General features: G+C 37.1%; 1 protein-coding gene across 1 annotated transcript; it reads left to right on the top strand.

Moving 5' to 3' along the window:
• Positions 1-1,290: 1,290 nt before the first annotated feature.
• On the top strand, positions 1,291-13,145 carry LOC135607915 (uncharacterized). Its single transcript, XM_065100140.1, has 5 exons — positions 1,291-2,791; positions 8,374-8,945; positions 9,116-9,335; positions 11,512-12,855; positions 12,951-13,145. The coding sequence occupies exons 1-4, from the start codon at positions 1,538-1,540 to the stop codon at positions 12,829-12,831; spliced, it is 3,366 nt and encodes a 1,121-aa protein (XP_064956212.1). The 5' UTR covers positions 1,291-1,537; the 3' UTR covers positions 12,832-12,855; positions 12,951-13,145.
• Positions 13,146-17,779: the final 4,634 nt, after the last annotated feature.

The following is a 17,779-nucleotide window of genomic DNA, read 5'->3' as shown; positions in this document are numbered from 1 at the left end:
AGAAAATCCTATTCTTTGTAAGCAAGAACAAAAGGTTTAGGATGGTAATTAAGAGAATCCCTTCCCAAATTATCTTTCGAAGAATCATACTACAATTGAACTTCTTTTTTATTGACCGATAGTGATAATTAAAATACAATCATATCTATAATATATCTTAACTAATTAAATAAGATAATATAATCTAATAAGATTATGATAAATCTTATGTGATTAATAACCCATCATACATAAAATCAAATTTGATTGATGGATACATACAAAAATAAGAAGCATTGGTCTTTAAAAATCATTAATTTTTTTGTGCACATATATCTAAAGTCTCATTAAAAAAAAAAGCTTTTGAAGCGAATACACATCATTGAATTTATATAAAAATTATGAGATTTTTATTGTTGTTGTTGTTAATATAATACCAACAAAAATACCGAGAAAAATAATAAAAATAATAAATGGAGAAAGAAGAAAAATGAGATAAGAAAGGAAATAAAATAGAAAGGACAATAAATAATAATAAAAAATACAAAAAAAATCAAGAATTAGATCTAATTTCCCAACAATCTTCCATAACCCAAATCAATGTTAGAGAATCCTCGAACCATATCAAACATGCTTATGGAAGATCATCAAACAAAAAGAAAATACACATGAAACACGAGAAGCAAATCAATCATGTATAGTAGATTAGATGGTGTAGGGATGAATCCACATCATTATTTCTTAACTAAAAATACATTCTTAAAATAAACTCATAAAAAAAAATAAAAATTCTAAAAAAAAAAATATATAATATCATCATAAACTCTATCAAAACTAAAGGAATGAAATCCAACAGATGGAACGATAATATCTCAAACGAGGAAAAATATTTGTCCCCGGAGATCGATTAGGGTATAAAATAGTATAAAGTAATTAGACCTAACAATGATCAATTGTCACAATAATTCATTAAAATTAATATCAAAATCAATCAATCGAAGTCGATTAGAGTCGAGATTGGTCAAACAAACCCTAAGTTTGTCGTCTAAGTTAGATGAGTTTCGATCGGCTCAGTAACTGGTACGACGCATAAGGGCGTTATGGTAATGTCACACATTAGCAATAAATCCGAGTTTTTAAGGCTATTATTAATGCGATTGATTCTAACTTTCTGCCACAATATATACGTATAAATCAGATCTTAATTGCTGAAGTGGGCTCCACCGTCGCCTGCCGATTAACCGTGGCGCGGTCACGACGTCAGCACCGCGGTTAATTTAACTCCCCAATTAGGCCATCACATGGAGGGGAGGGGGTGTTTCCGTTCCGTGGCTCGGCGGAGATATGTGAGCCGCACCCAAACGAAGCGAGTCATCTCTCTCGCGCTCCCTTCTTCTCTCGGACAGAGGTCCCCCGTTTCTTCCCCTTTCTTGGCTTTCTTCTCCTCACCCGAATCTCTACCCCAATTCCTATGCCTCTCTCCCTTCTCCTCCTCCTCCGTCTCTGAACCCTAAGCCTGGCCTCAGATTTCTAAACCCTAAATCCGCAGCCGGCGACGATGATGTCCGATGATCCCTTCGCTCGCCACCGCGCCTTCATCTCCGCCTCTGTGAGTGCCCCCTCCTTCCCCACCTTCAACAGCCCCTCCTCCTCTTCCTCCCGCAGCCCTTCGCTTAGCCCTAACCCTAACCCTAACCCCCTCCTCCGCCCCTCCCCATCCTCCTCCTCCGCCGCCGCCGCGGCCGCGGCCACGTCGGCCTCCTCCGCTGCCTCCAAGAGCCGCCTGATCTCTCCTCCGTCCTTCTCCCATAATGGCCGCGTCGCTCTCGCCCTCGCCCCTGCAGCCGCTTTCCTCCTCGACCTTGGCGGCGCCCCCGTCCTCACCGTCCTCTCCGTCGGCCTCATCCTCACCTACCTCCTCGACTCGCTCCGCCTCAAGTCCGCCGCCTTTTTCGCTGTCTGGGCCTCTCTGATCGCCTCCCAGCTCGCCTTCTTCTTCTCCGCCTCCGTCTACTATGCCCCTCTGCTTGCCGGGCTCGCGCTTCTCCTCTGCGCCGAGACTACCTTCTTGATCGGCGTCTGGGCTTCCCTCCAGTTCCGATGGATCAAGATCGAGAGCCCTTCCATCCTCCCGGCCCTGGAGCGACTCCTCTTCGCATGCATCCCCATCATCGTTCCCGCGCTCTTCACCTGGGCCACCGTGTCGGCTCTCGGCATGGTCAACGCTGCCTACTACCTCATGGCGTATTCTTGCCTTTTCTACTGGCTCTTCGCCCTCCCCCGCTCTTCCGCCTTTAAGTCTCAAAAGCATGAGGCCGGTGAATCGCAGATACTTGGCCCCTTCGAAGGATGCCTCCACACCCTCTATCTCCTATTTGTGCCGCTTCTCTTCCGCGTTGGTTCTCACCACGCCACTGTCTTCTCCTCTTTCTCATCTGTATGTGATCTCCTACTGCTTTTCTTCATCCCCTTTTTGTTCCAGTTGTATGCATCCATGAAGGGGGCACTGTGGTGGGTCACGAGGGATGCCCACCAGATGCATCAAATTCGGGTGGTCAATGGGGCGGTGGCCATGGTGGTGGTCGTCATCTGCCTTGAGGTTAGGGTTGTGTTCCATTCCTTTGGACGGTACTTGCATGCTCCTCCCCCCTTGAACTATCTTCTGGTCACTGTGACAATGCTTGGGGGGGCATCTGGGGTAGGGGCTTATGCTGTTGGTATGGTGGGGGATGCTTTCAGTTCGGCAGCTTTTACTGTCTTGTCTGTTCTGGTTAGTGCAGCTGGGGCGATAGTTATTGGATTCCCTGTTCTGGTATGCTTCTATCTCTGTAATATTTATCTCAAGTTTTTGTTTATTATGTCTGCGAAAGTATTGGTTATTAACAACGAGTATAATGCGGAAAAAGGGAAATATGTTGTGCTGTACTGTTATATCTTATTGTTGACTTATTTTAACTGAAAATTTGTTTCTTAAATCTTAAAAGGTAATGTTTGTCTCTAAGCATGTTGATTTGAAGCCTGTAAGCCTGTCTTCTTGCAGGAGAAGACTTTAAAAGAAAACATATGTTAGGAAATTTAACTTGTACATCTTTGCAATATTCTAGAGATACTAAGCTTCTGGATCCTATCTTCCTTAGGAACCCTTCCATTTTTGACTTGTAGAACCTTATCTGCACCACTTGATGGTTATTACATTGCATTCTCGAAGTTCTCATTATTGACCTTTTATGGGCATTTGTAACATGAAAATAACTGCAGGAATTATGCTTACATAGCAAAACATAACAATAGGTTTGGATTAGGTGTCGTGATTAGCAACATCAACGAGTTGTATGGATTATGTTTTTGTCCAAGTTTATATTAAGCTATCTTCATATAAGAAAAATGTTAGATTTAGAACAATGCTGTTATTTCTGGTTACATCTGGTCCACATAGCTACTGAGAAAAGCTCAACTGAAAACAGGTGCTAATAACAAACCCAAAGTTATATCAGTTTCCAACTTGGGACATGTTCCGTCTCATAGGTTGCAACTGGTGCTCTAGTTATTTTCCAACATTTTCATCCACGGTGTGCATTCATGGGTCAAGATTAAGGCACATGACAAATTGAAGATTTGAATTCTTTCTCATGCTTAATGCTACCTTGTTAAACAATCATGCATGGTATGGATGCACAGACACACATAGGCACCACCTTGTGTGCTTTTGCCCTTGTTTTCTGGTGTGTGCTGATAGTCTCCATGTATTAGTTAATATGGTAAAACAATTATTCCAGAACTATGGAGCCATTAGGTAGGTCTGTTCAGGTTAATAAAAAAACCCATTTAACTCAAAGTTAAATTGAAGCCCAACATCCCTTTGAATTTATTATTGTTTTAATTAAGTATATATGGTTCCATATAGCAGTGATAAGACTTGGTCATGTGTTATAGTGCTAATTGTATCGATCTGCTTGTTCAGGTTATTTTAGTGGCCAGTGATAAGACTTGGTCACGTGTTATAGTGCTAATTGTATCAATCTGCTTGTTCAGGTTATTTTAGTGGCTATTTAATAAGATCAAATATTGATCTCTTGATAACTTTTTTTTTTTCGCTTTAGTGTTTTAGGCATTGTTGTGGAACTTAAATTTTTTTGTTACTGGAAGTGGCTTGCTTGACTATTTATGCTTTGATTTAGTTGTTTATTTCTATATTCAGATTCCAATTCTAATAAGTTGCTGCATCAGTGACATCTTTTGCATAAGTTTTATCGAAATATGCATTGGGAATTCCCTTGTTTCTTCTCCTTTTTCCATTCATGTTCACATCCTCTTTTTTTTACGGTTAACAAAAAGAGCATATATATTTATTTATTTTTTAACAACCAGGTTACGATGTGGTTGAGGATTGGTCTAACCATCATCTATGTTTTCTTTTAATCTTTCGAGATTTAAACTGCATGCACTCTGCTGTTTATGCATAATATCTGAGACAATGAACAAGTTACATGGCCATCAATTGCACTGAGTTGTCGGTTTATTATCTTGTCACGTGACCATCAATTGCAACTAGCCATGCCACAACCTTCAACAGCTCTGTACCTAGCTGGCAACTCATGTACTTGCAAACCATAATTATGAATTGCACTGCTGTCTGCTGTTCACTTATCCAGCCTATTTTGACTTACTATGCAATATATATGGACTGGAACATTATGCATCTGTATGCCATTGATGCTTGATCCTTCAATTTCATGCATTGAAAGAAGTATCAGTTTTCGTGATGCTCTAAAATCTCTTCTTCTTTATGTGTTCCTCCAATCATCACTCATCGTCTCTTTGTTTAATAAGCAATTGCATCCTCTCCCTTATGAAAGGCTATTGTTGATCAATGTTCCACTTCGAAGCATTTACTAGTTCAATTTTTCTTAAGCCCCAGATTACCTCAAACCAATGATTGTTGTGCCATTTGAGACAGTACTGTACAAGTGGTACATATCAGTCCGATCATTAATCGATACACAGACCATCCTAGTGTTAAAATATAAAAAATTAAAAATTAAAAAGTGGTGGGCCCTAATCCATTTCAGTGTTAAACAGGAAAAAAGGGGCAAGTTAGTGCTCGCAAATGCGAGCCCTCTTCGCTACTGCAATGCTACAGGGGCGCTGCCTCTTCCCTCACTGTTGCCACTTCGCTGTTGTGATGCTACAAGGGCATTGCCTCTTCTCCGCTGTGGGTGCTACCTTTTTGCCACTATGATGATGCCACTGTCGCTTCCGCTTTGACACTGCCGCCTCACTTCTTCTCCTCTTCTTTCTTCTTCTTCTTCTTTCTTCTTTTCTCCTCCTTCCGCATTTATTCTTCCATTGCCCCTTCCTCTTTACCCTCTTTTTCTTCCTCGTCAAAACATCATTATGCACTAGTGATCAATATGTACCGTTCCAACAGATTGTCAAACTGGGTCTAGTACCTGAAAGGGCAAACCCCGCCCCAAATGACTCCAGGTGCTCCTTGAGACCATTGTACCACTTCTTATTTTTCTTATACTTTCCAAGTTGGTTTAGTGTCAGATTCTGACCTCTATGTCGAGGTCTGAGCTAAGCTGATGTGATAATATCTCATTTTCCAAATTTCACACCCTAGTTCACATGTCAAAATCATATCAGTTTGGAATTGATTTGAACTAAGCCTAACTGCAGCAACTGTTTGACTGACATTTGCATGATAAATATATAGAATGTGTATTTAATTAAGGGGTAGATGAGTAAGTTTGAGAGACAAGGGAATGCAAAAAAACACGAGGCAAGGTCCGTTAGCTGAGAAAATACAATAATCAAAACACATTGTCATCATTTTCAACCAAAAAATTATGAAACAGCATTCACATATAAATGCTTGACTATAATTTCACTCAAATATAAGTCTTTTTAGGGTATAATCACTGTATGATATATGTTCTATTTTCTCACCAGAAGTTCCTTTTTCTAAAGTTAGTGCTTTTAAAGCATTGTTTTTCAGAATTAAGGTCCCTTTTGATATAAGGGTAGGTATTTTTATTTCCTTAAATTTGTATATTAAATGAGTTTTGATGCAATATCTAAAGAAGTTAGGTACCTAGAGAATGTATTGGTCAAACCTAATATAATTTAACCTAATTTGAAGTAGGTTCAATTTTAACCACATGATATATCTAAAAGATTTTGCATGGATCTCATCTTTGTGACCTTCATGATATGTGAGCCGGGATGCATGCCTTTTATATTGCTTCATAATCTAGTGGTTTAATCTGATGCCCATGCCACATTTCATTGAATCAGTGAATAAAACTACTGCTGCATCATATAATTTCGGTATTGGTTTCCATTTGGACTTGAGCCTCCTTATTTAATTAGGATAGAATTTTTTGTAGTTGTTTTGGCACATTGATTCTCTATTTCCTTTGGTCTTCATGATCTTCCATTAGTAATCTTTCTAATACTGATTATCCTATGATTGATTCTTTAATGATATTTTTTGCTAGATTATTAAATTTTGCTGTCTTCTGTATACATATTTGGCCAATGTTGCTTTGGTTTGATCAATTGTGTTTTTGCATCTTTAGTCAAGTTAAGCATTGAATCTGAGACATTCAAAAGCCTTGGAGATAGTGGGCACCCATTTGACTCCTGTGCCTCTATTGTTATTGTGTGGATTAAGTGTTGGATCATGCATAGACTTCTGAAGACAAGGACTATTTGAAAAGTGCACACATGGTATTTGGCGTTGAAGTGTTGTGTGGTTGAAGTGTCAGCTCATGCATAGAAATATAAAGAAAAGGACTATTTGGAAAGAGCACCCATGGTATTTGGCATTAAATCCCATGATGCCTTTGTCACAAAATTTATTTTCTTTTTAAGAGGTTATGGGCTGCTCGTTAGTCTATCCTCTCCTTTCCTCATGCTCTATCACTTTCTCTATCTGAGAAAATTTTCCCAACTTTATATGGTCAATTTTGTTTTTGTCATTCATTCTTCTTCTCCCTCTTCTTTCAGTCTTCTCCCTCTTATTTTTCTTGTCATGAAGTTATCAAATGTGGTTAGAATTGATCAAAACTGGTCAAATTTTTTTAGCTTCAATTTGTTATATTGATTCATGCTAATATCTGATTATAAGACGGAGAATTTGGTTAGAATGGGATTCATCTTGGATGCTATCAATTGTTTTTATCAATGTTTCAAATCTTGAGGCAGACCCCTATCAATCTTTGGTTGGACCGGTATGGGTCTGGTACATGCTAGCCTATCGACACATGGTATACTGGTGTACCAGGTGGTACAAACATACAGAAAGATGGAGAGACTTCGGAACAAGGAGGAGGAGGAGATGGAGGAGGAGAGCAGCAGAGGAGGAGAAGAGATGTTTTGGCTGTCAACAGTTGGAGAGATATTTTAAAAATTGGAAAAAGAGTCCTGAACTGGACTGAAAAATAGTCCCAAACTGGACTGAGCAAAATCATCTAGTGTTTATGGTCAGACTTTTTTTTTTTAACTATGAGTTTTATTATCTTTGAAGAGGTCTAATGATAGAGTGCCATCTATATGATAGAATGCCTGAAGATATTCCGTGGTGGATTTTAGAATACTAAAGTGTCTAGTTGCTATGCATGATGGAGGTCATTGTATGTAATTTTCCATTTGAGTTGCCTCTGACATTTGTTCTGTGTCATTCCTTTGTTACATTTTACTAGTCCTCCAAATTTTAAATTTTTTATGCAATGTTTCTTTTTTTCCATTGCTTTTTAGGTGATTATTAAAGTACAAATTAGAGTTCATGATGGCTGAGATCCTTATGTTCTTTGCTCTGGATAGTATGCAGAATCTTCTTTTGTCTTAAAGTTAGTCTCCTTCATCTCATGGTTTAAAATCATTTTCCATGAAGATGATTACTAATATAATTTAGTTTTAGAATTGATTTGATTGAAAAGTTAAGATAAACTTAGTATGCCAGATTATGCAAGATAAATGTAATAGTAGCAAAAGAAGACATAAATAGAGTTGCTTAGAACTCCTAGGTTGAAGGAGAAAATAATGATGCAGCTAGCATATCTTCTTTTATGTAATAATAAAAACCACATGTTCAAGTCGAATTTTAGCTAAATGTCTAGTGTAAGTGGCAAGTAATATTTATATTTTAGATAATCAAAGATTTATATCATTGATACAATTGTATTGCTGAATTTTACTGACATTTGTTCATAAGAATTTTTTGCAGTCTGTTGGACTTGAGTGTTTGCATGTTCTGTTTTTCTGATTTGATGCCTTTTGTTTGCATGAAAATCTTGTACATGTATGCCATTGTTCTATTATTGTGTGTCGTATTTTGTCATATTATTATTTGCTAATAATCATTGAAATGGACTTGTGTCACTTTGGCAGTTACTCCCTCTTCCTATGATCTCTGGCTTCTACATTGCCCGATTTTTCACAAAGAAAAGCTTGACATCATACTTTGCATTTGTTGCATTAGCAAGCCTGATGGTTCTATGGTTTGTTGTACATAACTACTGGGATCTAAATATATGGATCGCTGGTATGTCTTTAAAATCCTTCTGCAAGTTGATAGTCGCAAGCATAATCATGGCAATGGCTGTTCCTGGCTTGGCACTTCTTCCTTTGAAGTTGCGGTTTTTAACTGAGATTGGTCTTACCGGTCATGCACTATTATTGTGCTATATAGAGGACCGCTTCTTCAACTACACTGTCATCTATTATTTTGGGTTTGATGAAGATGTTATGTATCCTAGCTACATGGTCTTGACAACCACTTTACTGGGCTTGGCTTTGGTGAGGAGGTTATCTGTTGATCAACGGATTGGGCCAAAAGCTGTTTGGATCTTGACCTGTTTGTACCTGTCAAAGCTGGCAATGCTGTTTATTACATCAAAATCAGTTTTGTGGATGACGGCTATTTTACTATTGGCTGTTTCCCCTCCGCTGCTTCTTTACAAGTATAGACCAAGCCATATATAATTAATATCTTCTGCTATGAAATACACATTCACCATGTTTATTTTAAGAAAGTATTTGTTACTTTAATGATATATTTTATAATTGCTTTTAAATGATTAATAGATTAATTTATTCTATTCATCTTGGTTTCTGGTTTTCAATTATGCAGAGATAAGTCAAAAGGAGCTTCGAAAATGAAATCTTGGCAAGGTTATGCTCATGCATCTGTGGTTGCTTTATCTGCTTGGTTATGTCGAGAAACAATTTTTGAAGCTCTTCAATGGTGGAATGGAAGGCCTCCATCTGATGGTTTGCTTTTGGGTTCATTTATTCTCTTGGCTGGAATTGCTTGCATCCCAATAGTTGCTCTTCACTTTTCCCATGTCCAGGTAAAACACAAGTCAGCATCTTTATTGCACAGGTTGATTTTAGTTACTATTCAGGTTACTGGTATCTTTATTTGTAATTATGTTATTATTAAAAGAATGCTATGCTAATAATTTTTTCAATCCATCTCTATGCCTTTTACTGGTTTAGCGAAAATGAAAAACAACTACATCAGGTTGATAGTTTTTTCATTTCATTTATCATGCAAGCCAAATTACTCTATGGAGTATGAATTGCTAGCATAGGATCTCAAATTTTGGACTTTCATAGTGCATTATTATGTGGATTATTTTCAATCTCATAGTTAAGTTGACTTGCTAGTGTTAGAACAATCATATTTAGCAATGTCTGATGCTATTTTGCCTGCACATGAACTGGAGTTTAGATCATTGCAGCAAGACTTTGCTCAAAAGGTTTGGTTGGTTGTTAGCAAAGCTAGTTAGGAAGGCTATAGTATCTTGGAAGTGTTTCCACCACAATTAATTTACTTCTCATTTATATTGAGATTTCATGCTATCTATCAAAGAGTCAAAATATCAAATGGATTTCCCATATATGGAAGCATTTGTTAATCCCTTGGCAAACCTAATAAGATCATAAGAAAGTAGGGAGCCTTCTTAAAGATGAAGTTGAACAGATAAGTCTTTTTTTACTTTATATTTGATTGTGGATGTGGACTTTTAAAATGAAAGGGAGAAGGTTCTGAAATGAATAGTAAAATATTTCAGTTAAAACTTTTTAGCTTTGGGAATGCTAGAGTTCCTATATGATTGTGGTCCAACTTGCAGGTTCTCCTATATAGGCAATAAGGGATGGTGTATAATGTTAAAGTCAGGCTGAGATTACACATTTTTGGAATTAGATTTTCTAGACTCGTTGGTTTGGTACAATTCGACCGGGTATTTATTGGTCTGACTGCCAATCAGTACATGGACCAAAGCCGAGGTCTCTCTCTCTCTCTCTCTCTCTCTCTCTCTCTCTATATATATATATATATATATATATATATATATACATGTGACTTCTAGTCAGGAGACACAATGAGGCTTGGCTCATCGCCTGCTTCGATATGCCTCCTACATGGAGACAGTGGAGCATCAATTAGAATAAGATTTCAACACATATATGATTAAAAAAAATTTAATTTGAGCTTTGGGTTATATTATGCATTAAGAGACTTGGTTTCTTTCTACGGTTCAAGAAATTTTGGTTGAACAGATAAGTCAACTGAGATGTGAATTTTGTCAAGTTATTAGCTTTGTCTGGTTTCATTAGGTAAAAACTAATGGTGGTAAAAAATTGCTTTGAACTTGACAATACTAGTGCTCGGTACAAACAAAGTGAAACATCAACTGAGATGTATGCTTATTTATTCCGTTACGTGATTGAAAGACCTAATGAATATAGGATAGGTGGAGATAAAGTCATCAAATTTATAATTGAACTTTGAAAAAGCTTATACACCTTATGTAACCATGTATGTTAAACAATATATTAAGCCCCACCCGTCAATCATCACTTTCTCATAGGATCTAATGATTCCATTCTTTGGTACTTGTCACCAGTTTGATATTTTTTTATTCTCCCTTCATGCAGTTATTTGAGAACCTAGTTACTTAGTAGGAGGATTTTGGATTTTGCTTTCATTGATAATCTATTGAAGTGCACTGATGCTGCAGTAAGTGGCCTGCATTTGTTTGGTGCATGAGCAATTATTTTTTGTCATGTTTTCTTTCCCCAGGGTAGTTACATACCGTTGTTTGCATTTGTAAACAGTCCATACAAATGTTTTTGTTGCATTCATACACCCACTTCCCCAATTGACATTTAAGGCCAAGTAACTTGCTGGTAGAAGAGCCTTGTTTGCTTGTAAGCTTGATGTATTTTTTTAACTAAAAAATACCAATAAAATATACAAACAAAAAAGCCAATTTATTTTCCCTTTTTAAAACTAAAAGTTCAATGTCATGCAATGCACAAAAAAAGGTCAATGCAATGTTGCTCTTATCCATCTAATGCCATAACTTTTTACAACTACCAATCCATGAAATAGATGTTTGTTCCTGTTTCACTCTGATATGACTTGGTGACACAATTTTTGTTGCAGATATAATCTTAGTTTGTTAAGATGATATTTGGTAGAGATGCAGTTTAGTTATAATATTTATCTATTTGCAGCTGGCGAAGAGAATCCTTGTCCTGGTGGTGTCCATGGGCCTACTTTTTGTTCTAATGCAGCCTCCAATTTCACTGTCAGGGGCATTGCACTCAGACTTGATTAAATCAGCATATCAATCTTCTGATGATATTTCAATATATGGTTTTGTGGCTACTCGGCCTACATGGCCATCATGGCTGCTCATAGTGACCATCTTACTTACACTTGCAGCAGTCACTTCCATTATACCCATTAAGTATATTGTTGAACTAAGGGCCTTCTATGCTGTTGGAGTTGGAATAACATTAGGCATCTACATATGTGCAGAATACTTCTTTGAGGCCATAATTCTGTATCCCCTTCTTGTCTCCACCATTGTTTGTGCTTCCGTCCTTATAGTTTTCACACACCTTCCGTCTGCATCAAGTACGAGGCTTTTGCCATGGGTATTTGCTTTATTGGTAGCCCTCTTTCCAGTTACATATTTATTGGAAGGACAGCTTAGAGCCAAGAACATAGAAGAAGGGGAAGAAGCAGAAAGGTTCAACACTCTCCTGGCTGTTGAAGGCGCAAGAATGTCACTTTTGGGCCTTTATGCAATGATATTTATGCTTATTGCATTAGAAATCAAATTTGAGTTGGCTTCATTGTTGCGTGAGAAGGCTCTTGGCAGAGGTGCACCAACTAGTCAATTTGACCATAAATCAGGCTTCCCACCAAAATCAAGACTCATCCAACAGCGGAGGCCGTCAGCTGCACCATCCTTCACAATCAAGAGGTTGGCCACAGAGGCTGCTTGGATGCCTGCAGTGGGCAATGTCTCCACGGTTATGTGCTTCATCATCTGCCTGATCCTTAACATCCATCTCACTGGTGGCTCAAACCGTGCAATATTTTTCCTGGCGCCAATTCTTCTGCTTCTTAACCAAGACTCCGATATATTTGCTGGTTTTGGTGACAGACAAAGATACTTCCCCGTGACTCTGGCTATATCGGGCTACTTGGTGTTGACTGCTTTGTACAGGATATGGGAGGAAGCCTGGCGTGGCAACATGGGTTGGGGTCTTGAAATTGGAGGGCCTGGGTGGTTTTTCGCCGTTAAAAATGCGGCCCTCCTTATGCTTACCTTGCCGAACCACATTCTCTTCAATCGCTTTATGTGGGACTATGTGAAGCAGACAGATTCAGTTTTGTTGCTGACTTTGCCACTAAATTTGCCATCAATTGTGATAACAGACATAGTAACGGTGAGGGTTATAGGGTTGTTAGGAGTGATTTATTCACTAAGTCAGTTCTTGATATCGAGGCGTATAAGAATTGCAGGAATGAAATATATCTGAGGCTCTTAGACTGCACAAGCTGAGGTATCTATTTCTAGTTTAAGCATTGTGCCATTAGCCATGTACTTTATATGATTGAGTTGTTGACTTGTTCTCACGTGTTCTGTTGTTGGTTTCAGAAAATCTAAGACAAAAAAGAAAAGATCCATCATGTGGAGGCCTAATGTCTATGTAACCTCATCTGAATGCCCATGGTAACATGTATCGTAAACCGCACGTCGCAAAGACAAATTTACCTCTGTTATTAACAGTTTGGAGTGTGAAACTTGTACGCACTGTTGAGATCTTGATTCGAAATTGTCTTTCTTGGGCAAGCGTGTGATGATTTGAAGTATCGGTTTGCACTGCCAATTACAGCCCTTTTAATAAGTAGGTCTTCCATAGTTCAGATGTATGATGGTGTTCGTAGACGTTAAATCGAGTGATTTGCAAACAGACTTTACGGCTGATACCAATTTGTCATATTTTCTGGTAGCTCCAAAACATCTTGGATGACTTGATCATTCTGTGGCAGCACATTTTTTAACCATCAGACCCTTACCTCCGTGAATGGACATATGTGAGCTGTATGAACCATGGATGACCACAGTTTTCTCTAAGATAATTTACTCGCATATTGGGGTGTCACACTTGGCTTAACAAATTGCTATTAAAAAAATTGTTATGTTTGTCGGTAGTAATGAAGAGTACAACTGTCTTCTAACTTGATGTTCGTTGTTACCAGGTGGATGACAGGATTGGATGCCAGTGAGGCTTGAGCAATCTCAATTTAGGCGATGTGTAATACAAACAATGACACCATCCTTATTTTCTGTGTTATTTGATAATTTTATCTAAAGATTCATTTCTTCTTTTTGATACCATAGACTGATCATCATCTTATCAATCTGGAAAACCTATCAGGGTTCCAAGTGGTTCGCTTGAGTCCAGACTAACAGCTTAATCACTTTAAATTTCTTACATTAAATATGACATTGTTTGAGTAGAATCACGATAAAAATAACTATTTGGGGTCGATTCTATTTAGTAGGTACACTGTGATGTTTTAAAGTTTCAAACCTGATCACACCTAGGCGGCGAAGGAGCGATATAACGGGCACCGACAATACAAACTCAATAGTGAAAGAAAGGATCAATTCCTTTTCCTACACATGTGGTATTCATTTCTTTCATTTTCTTGTAGAGCATCTCACTTTTTTCAATAGTACCAAAATTTGTTGGAAAATGGGGAAAACAATATCGGTGTATTTTTTTTTTTGTAAAGGAAGAAAAATATTGTGGGAAATTCGAAAAGCATATGCTCCTTGAGAAAATATCTAGTTGTTGAACCAAGCCTTGTCCACCTGTGACGCAAGCTTGTGAATGCATGACCTCATGGTCCAAACTTCCACGCAAATCAAGTCTCTCTCTCTCTCTCTCTCTCTCTCTCTCTCTCTCTTCCAAAGACGAACCCTGTAGGTAAAACCTCACCTCATTACCTGTGGGCCTCTGGCCCCATGCTCGAGTACTTGTCTATGACCGCCCATGCCGGCAACTTCCCCGTGGTCCAATGCTATGTTTGTCTCACTGCATTGCCCTACTTGCTTGTTCTTTTCCTACCGAATGAAACTGGAGTAGCATGCATGTACTCCCTCCTACTGGTCACAGTTCAGCAATCTGCACAGTTAGGCTGATGTTTTCTAAATCCCTATACGAATCGTTTCCGTTTGGAAAAAATCTGTCGCGAGATGCTAAGGTGATCCAATGGTCACGTTTTTAATAGTAATCAGATGTATGATTCTTCATGTAGCATTGGGAACGAAGGAATCTTTTCTAGTTATTAGAGAAGGTTTGCCGACAGACGAGGGTTTCCCACACACACATTCAGCTTGATGTGTGGCTTTTGCTCCCACGTCCCAATGACTTGCCCCTGAGTTAAGGCTTTGGTTTCAGTAACCACATCCATGCTTGGCTTCAGCTCCCAATGATTTGCTCCCAGTCTCTCTCTCTCTTTTTTTTTTTTTTTTTTTTTTTTTTTTTTCTTTTTTTTTCCCCTCGGCATGCCGCTAAAATGTACCGTTGTTGAGTTTAAGATTAATTATAAATTAATTCTTATAATTAATTTATTTTTAATATTTTAATTTTTATATTTTTAAAATTTATATTGGAATCCATATATTTATGAAAGTGAAATATTTAACCTCATTTCTCCTCACGTCATTGATTCTATTGACGAAAATACTGTACGTACGTGCTTAGTTGTAAACCAGTCAAAATCAACACATGCTTAATTGTAAGTCCTATGATATTTCTATCAGCAAAGTTGATGACGTAAGGAGAAACATGATTCAATATTTCATCTTTATAAATATAAAAAATCAAATATAATTTTTGAAAGTATAGAGATCGGGATGCTAGAAATAACTAATTATACGGGATAATATGTAATAAACTCAGAAATATATTCATATGCATTCACTATATAGTGCTTCCACTATATAAACTATGTGTAAATTTGTAGATGTAGTTTGGATATTTGATAAAATAAAAAAAGAATTATTTATAGAAATATGATAGTTAAAAGAAGATATAAGAAAAAATATAAAGAATATCTAAGTAGAAATTATAAATAAATTATTTATATGTGATATAGAATATATACTAAGAAGATCTATAAATATTATATAGTCAGAAGAGACTAATGGATATATTTTAAATTATAAATAAACATCTAAATACTCTTAACGAGGAACCAAGACTTTTTACATATTTGGATGGTGATAAAAGATTAATTCAACTGATCCTAAATAATTATGACCTTATTGGTGTTGTGGTATCAGTGATATTTTTGTAAGTAACTGACTTAGAGGAGCTATTTAAAAGATGATTTTGATGCTTGGAGAGGAGCTTAGGTTTGTAGTTATATAGAACAATAAGATGCATAAACAGATTCATCACAAAGTAATTGCAAGGATCTGAAAACCTGTTAAGAAAAAGTGCTGCAGAGATTCATGGGACAGCCAAACTTCACTTTTCACATAATTAATTTAGAATCCTTTTATCATGGTCCAGAGGATGAGATTGAAATTGGAAATGAATCTGACTCATGCATTAAAGTGTGGAAAGACCAATGAAGTAGAAAGAAAGATTAAAAGGTAAAAGGGAATCCCTATTATATATATATATTCCTGATATTTCCCATCATGACAAGGACAAAAAGACCTGAGTGCAAGAACATCAATGTCAAAGAGTCTTCTTCTTCTTCTTCTTCTTCTTCAACTCATCACTCGAATCAAGCAGCAGCAGTCACTTTGAGCTGATTCAAGTATCGTGATTTGGTGATCTACTGAAGTACTTTCTCTTTCTCTTTCTCTATCCTCTTTTTACCCCCATGGAGCTGCTACCAAACCTTTGTTATGACATAAGACATCATCACTCACATAGAGAGAGGGAGGTGGGTTTGGCAGGGGAGGAGGGAGAGGCCAATGAGAGCAAGCTTCTGATGCTTAGATCAAAGTGGGGAGCCTTTTCCCCATAACAATGCATTGTATAACAAGGCTGTGCACTTGAATCCAAGGCTACTTGTTTACTGATGAGTGGCAGGACAATGGCCTTTTCTAGTTTTTATGTAGGTCATGTGAAGCTACAAAACAAGGAATCCCATGGCTCCTCACCAACACCTGCCTCGGTCTCCACCGCAAATATAATTGCCCATCAGTACATTCCCAACAAAGCATCACACAATTAACGACACTAATTACAACTTAAGGTTGCATTAGGTGCCATGTTAAGTTGGGTCATTGGATTTTATTTTGCATTAAGTTATTTTTTTGTTATCAGTTTGCAGCAATCTAATAAACATTGTGGAAGCAATAGACAGATTAATTATAGACTATCACATGTAATTAGATACTTTTAGCATCTCGATTTATATATATATTTTTTAAATTATATTAAATTTTTTTACTTATATTATCAACTGTGTTGATGAAAATATCACAAGTGCTTGGTCATAAATTAAAGTGAGATAAAATTGACATATAAATTATATGATATATTCATAAATATAATTAAATAGTTCACTTTCATAAATATAGAGATCGAAACACTAAATATAACTAATTACAAGGATAATATATAATTAGCTCGCAACATACCTTCAAAAATAATGATGAATCATTAATAAAATAAAAATAATAATAAACATTATATTGAGTCAAATGTTCTTTCATTATAAATCTCTTAACTCAAATCAAATTCTTGTATATCATTTCACTTGAAGATTCATTTTTTTTTTTCTGTCATCTCTATATCTAATAAATAAAGAGAAAGGAACTCTTTTACCCTCATATTTAACAAGGTTTTTTAAAATTAAAAGCCTTTCCATATCTTGATAATATTTTTTTTAGAAAAAAGACTTTAATACTAAAACATAATATAGAAAATTAATTAAAACAAAATATTAAATATGTTAATCTAATTTTTTTATTACATAAAAATAATAAAAATGGAAAGAAAATAATTCGTGAGCTAACTCATGGTCCGCTCAACCTATGGAGGAACACTGAAAACATATAAAAATAATACGAGAGGGGAATTTGTAGTGCAAATAAAATACCTTAGTGTAGTAAGTCGTGCATCCATCCGTCAATCTTCTTCTCGTTCCTCTTTTCCCTTCGGTCATGAAAAGCCAATACACCACGCAATCACAAACACCACCTTTCCTACTGTCCTTCTCCTCCTCAAGTCTCATCTATCTTTGACTACTCCTATCATCATCATCATCGTCGGGTCCCCCTTGTTAGGCCCTTCCCTCTTATTGCAGGTCTTCAATGGCCTAACCATACATCTCACCGTCCGATCTATCCCAACCCTTCTCCTCAGTCGTCCGATCTATCCCACCCCTTCGTCTCAGCCGTCCGATCTCGGTATGGCACCTTGAAATCAAACCAGCTATACCTTCAAATGA

Source organism: Musa acuminata, chromosome BXJ2-3, assembly GCF_036884655.1.
Source record: "Musa acuminata AAA Group cultivar baxijiao chromosome BXJ2-3, Cavendish_Baxijiao_AAA, whole genome shotgun sequence".
NCBI classification, from domain to species: domain Eukaryota; kingdom Viridiplantae; phylum Streptophyta; class Magnoliopsida; order Zingiberales; family Musaceae; genus Musa; species Musa acuminata.
Note: the sequence above shows the minus strand (reverse complement) of the source record. Positions and strands in the feature narration are given on the sequence as shown.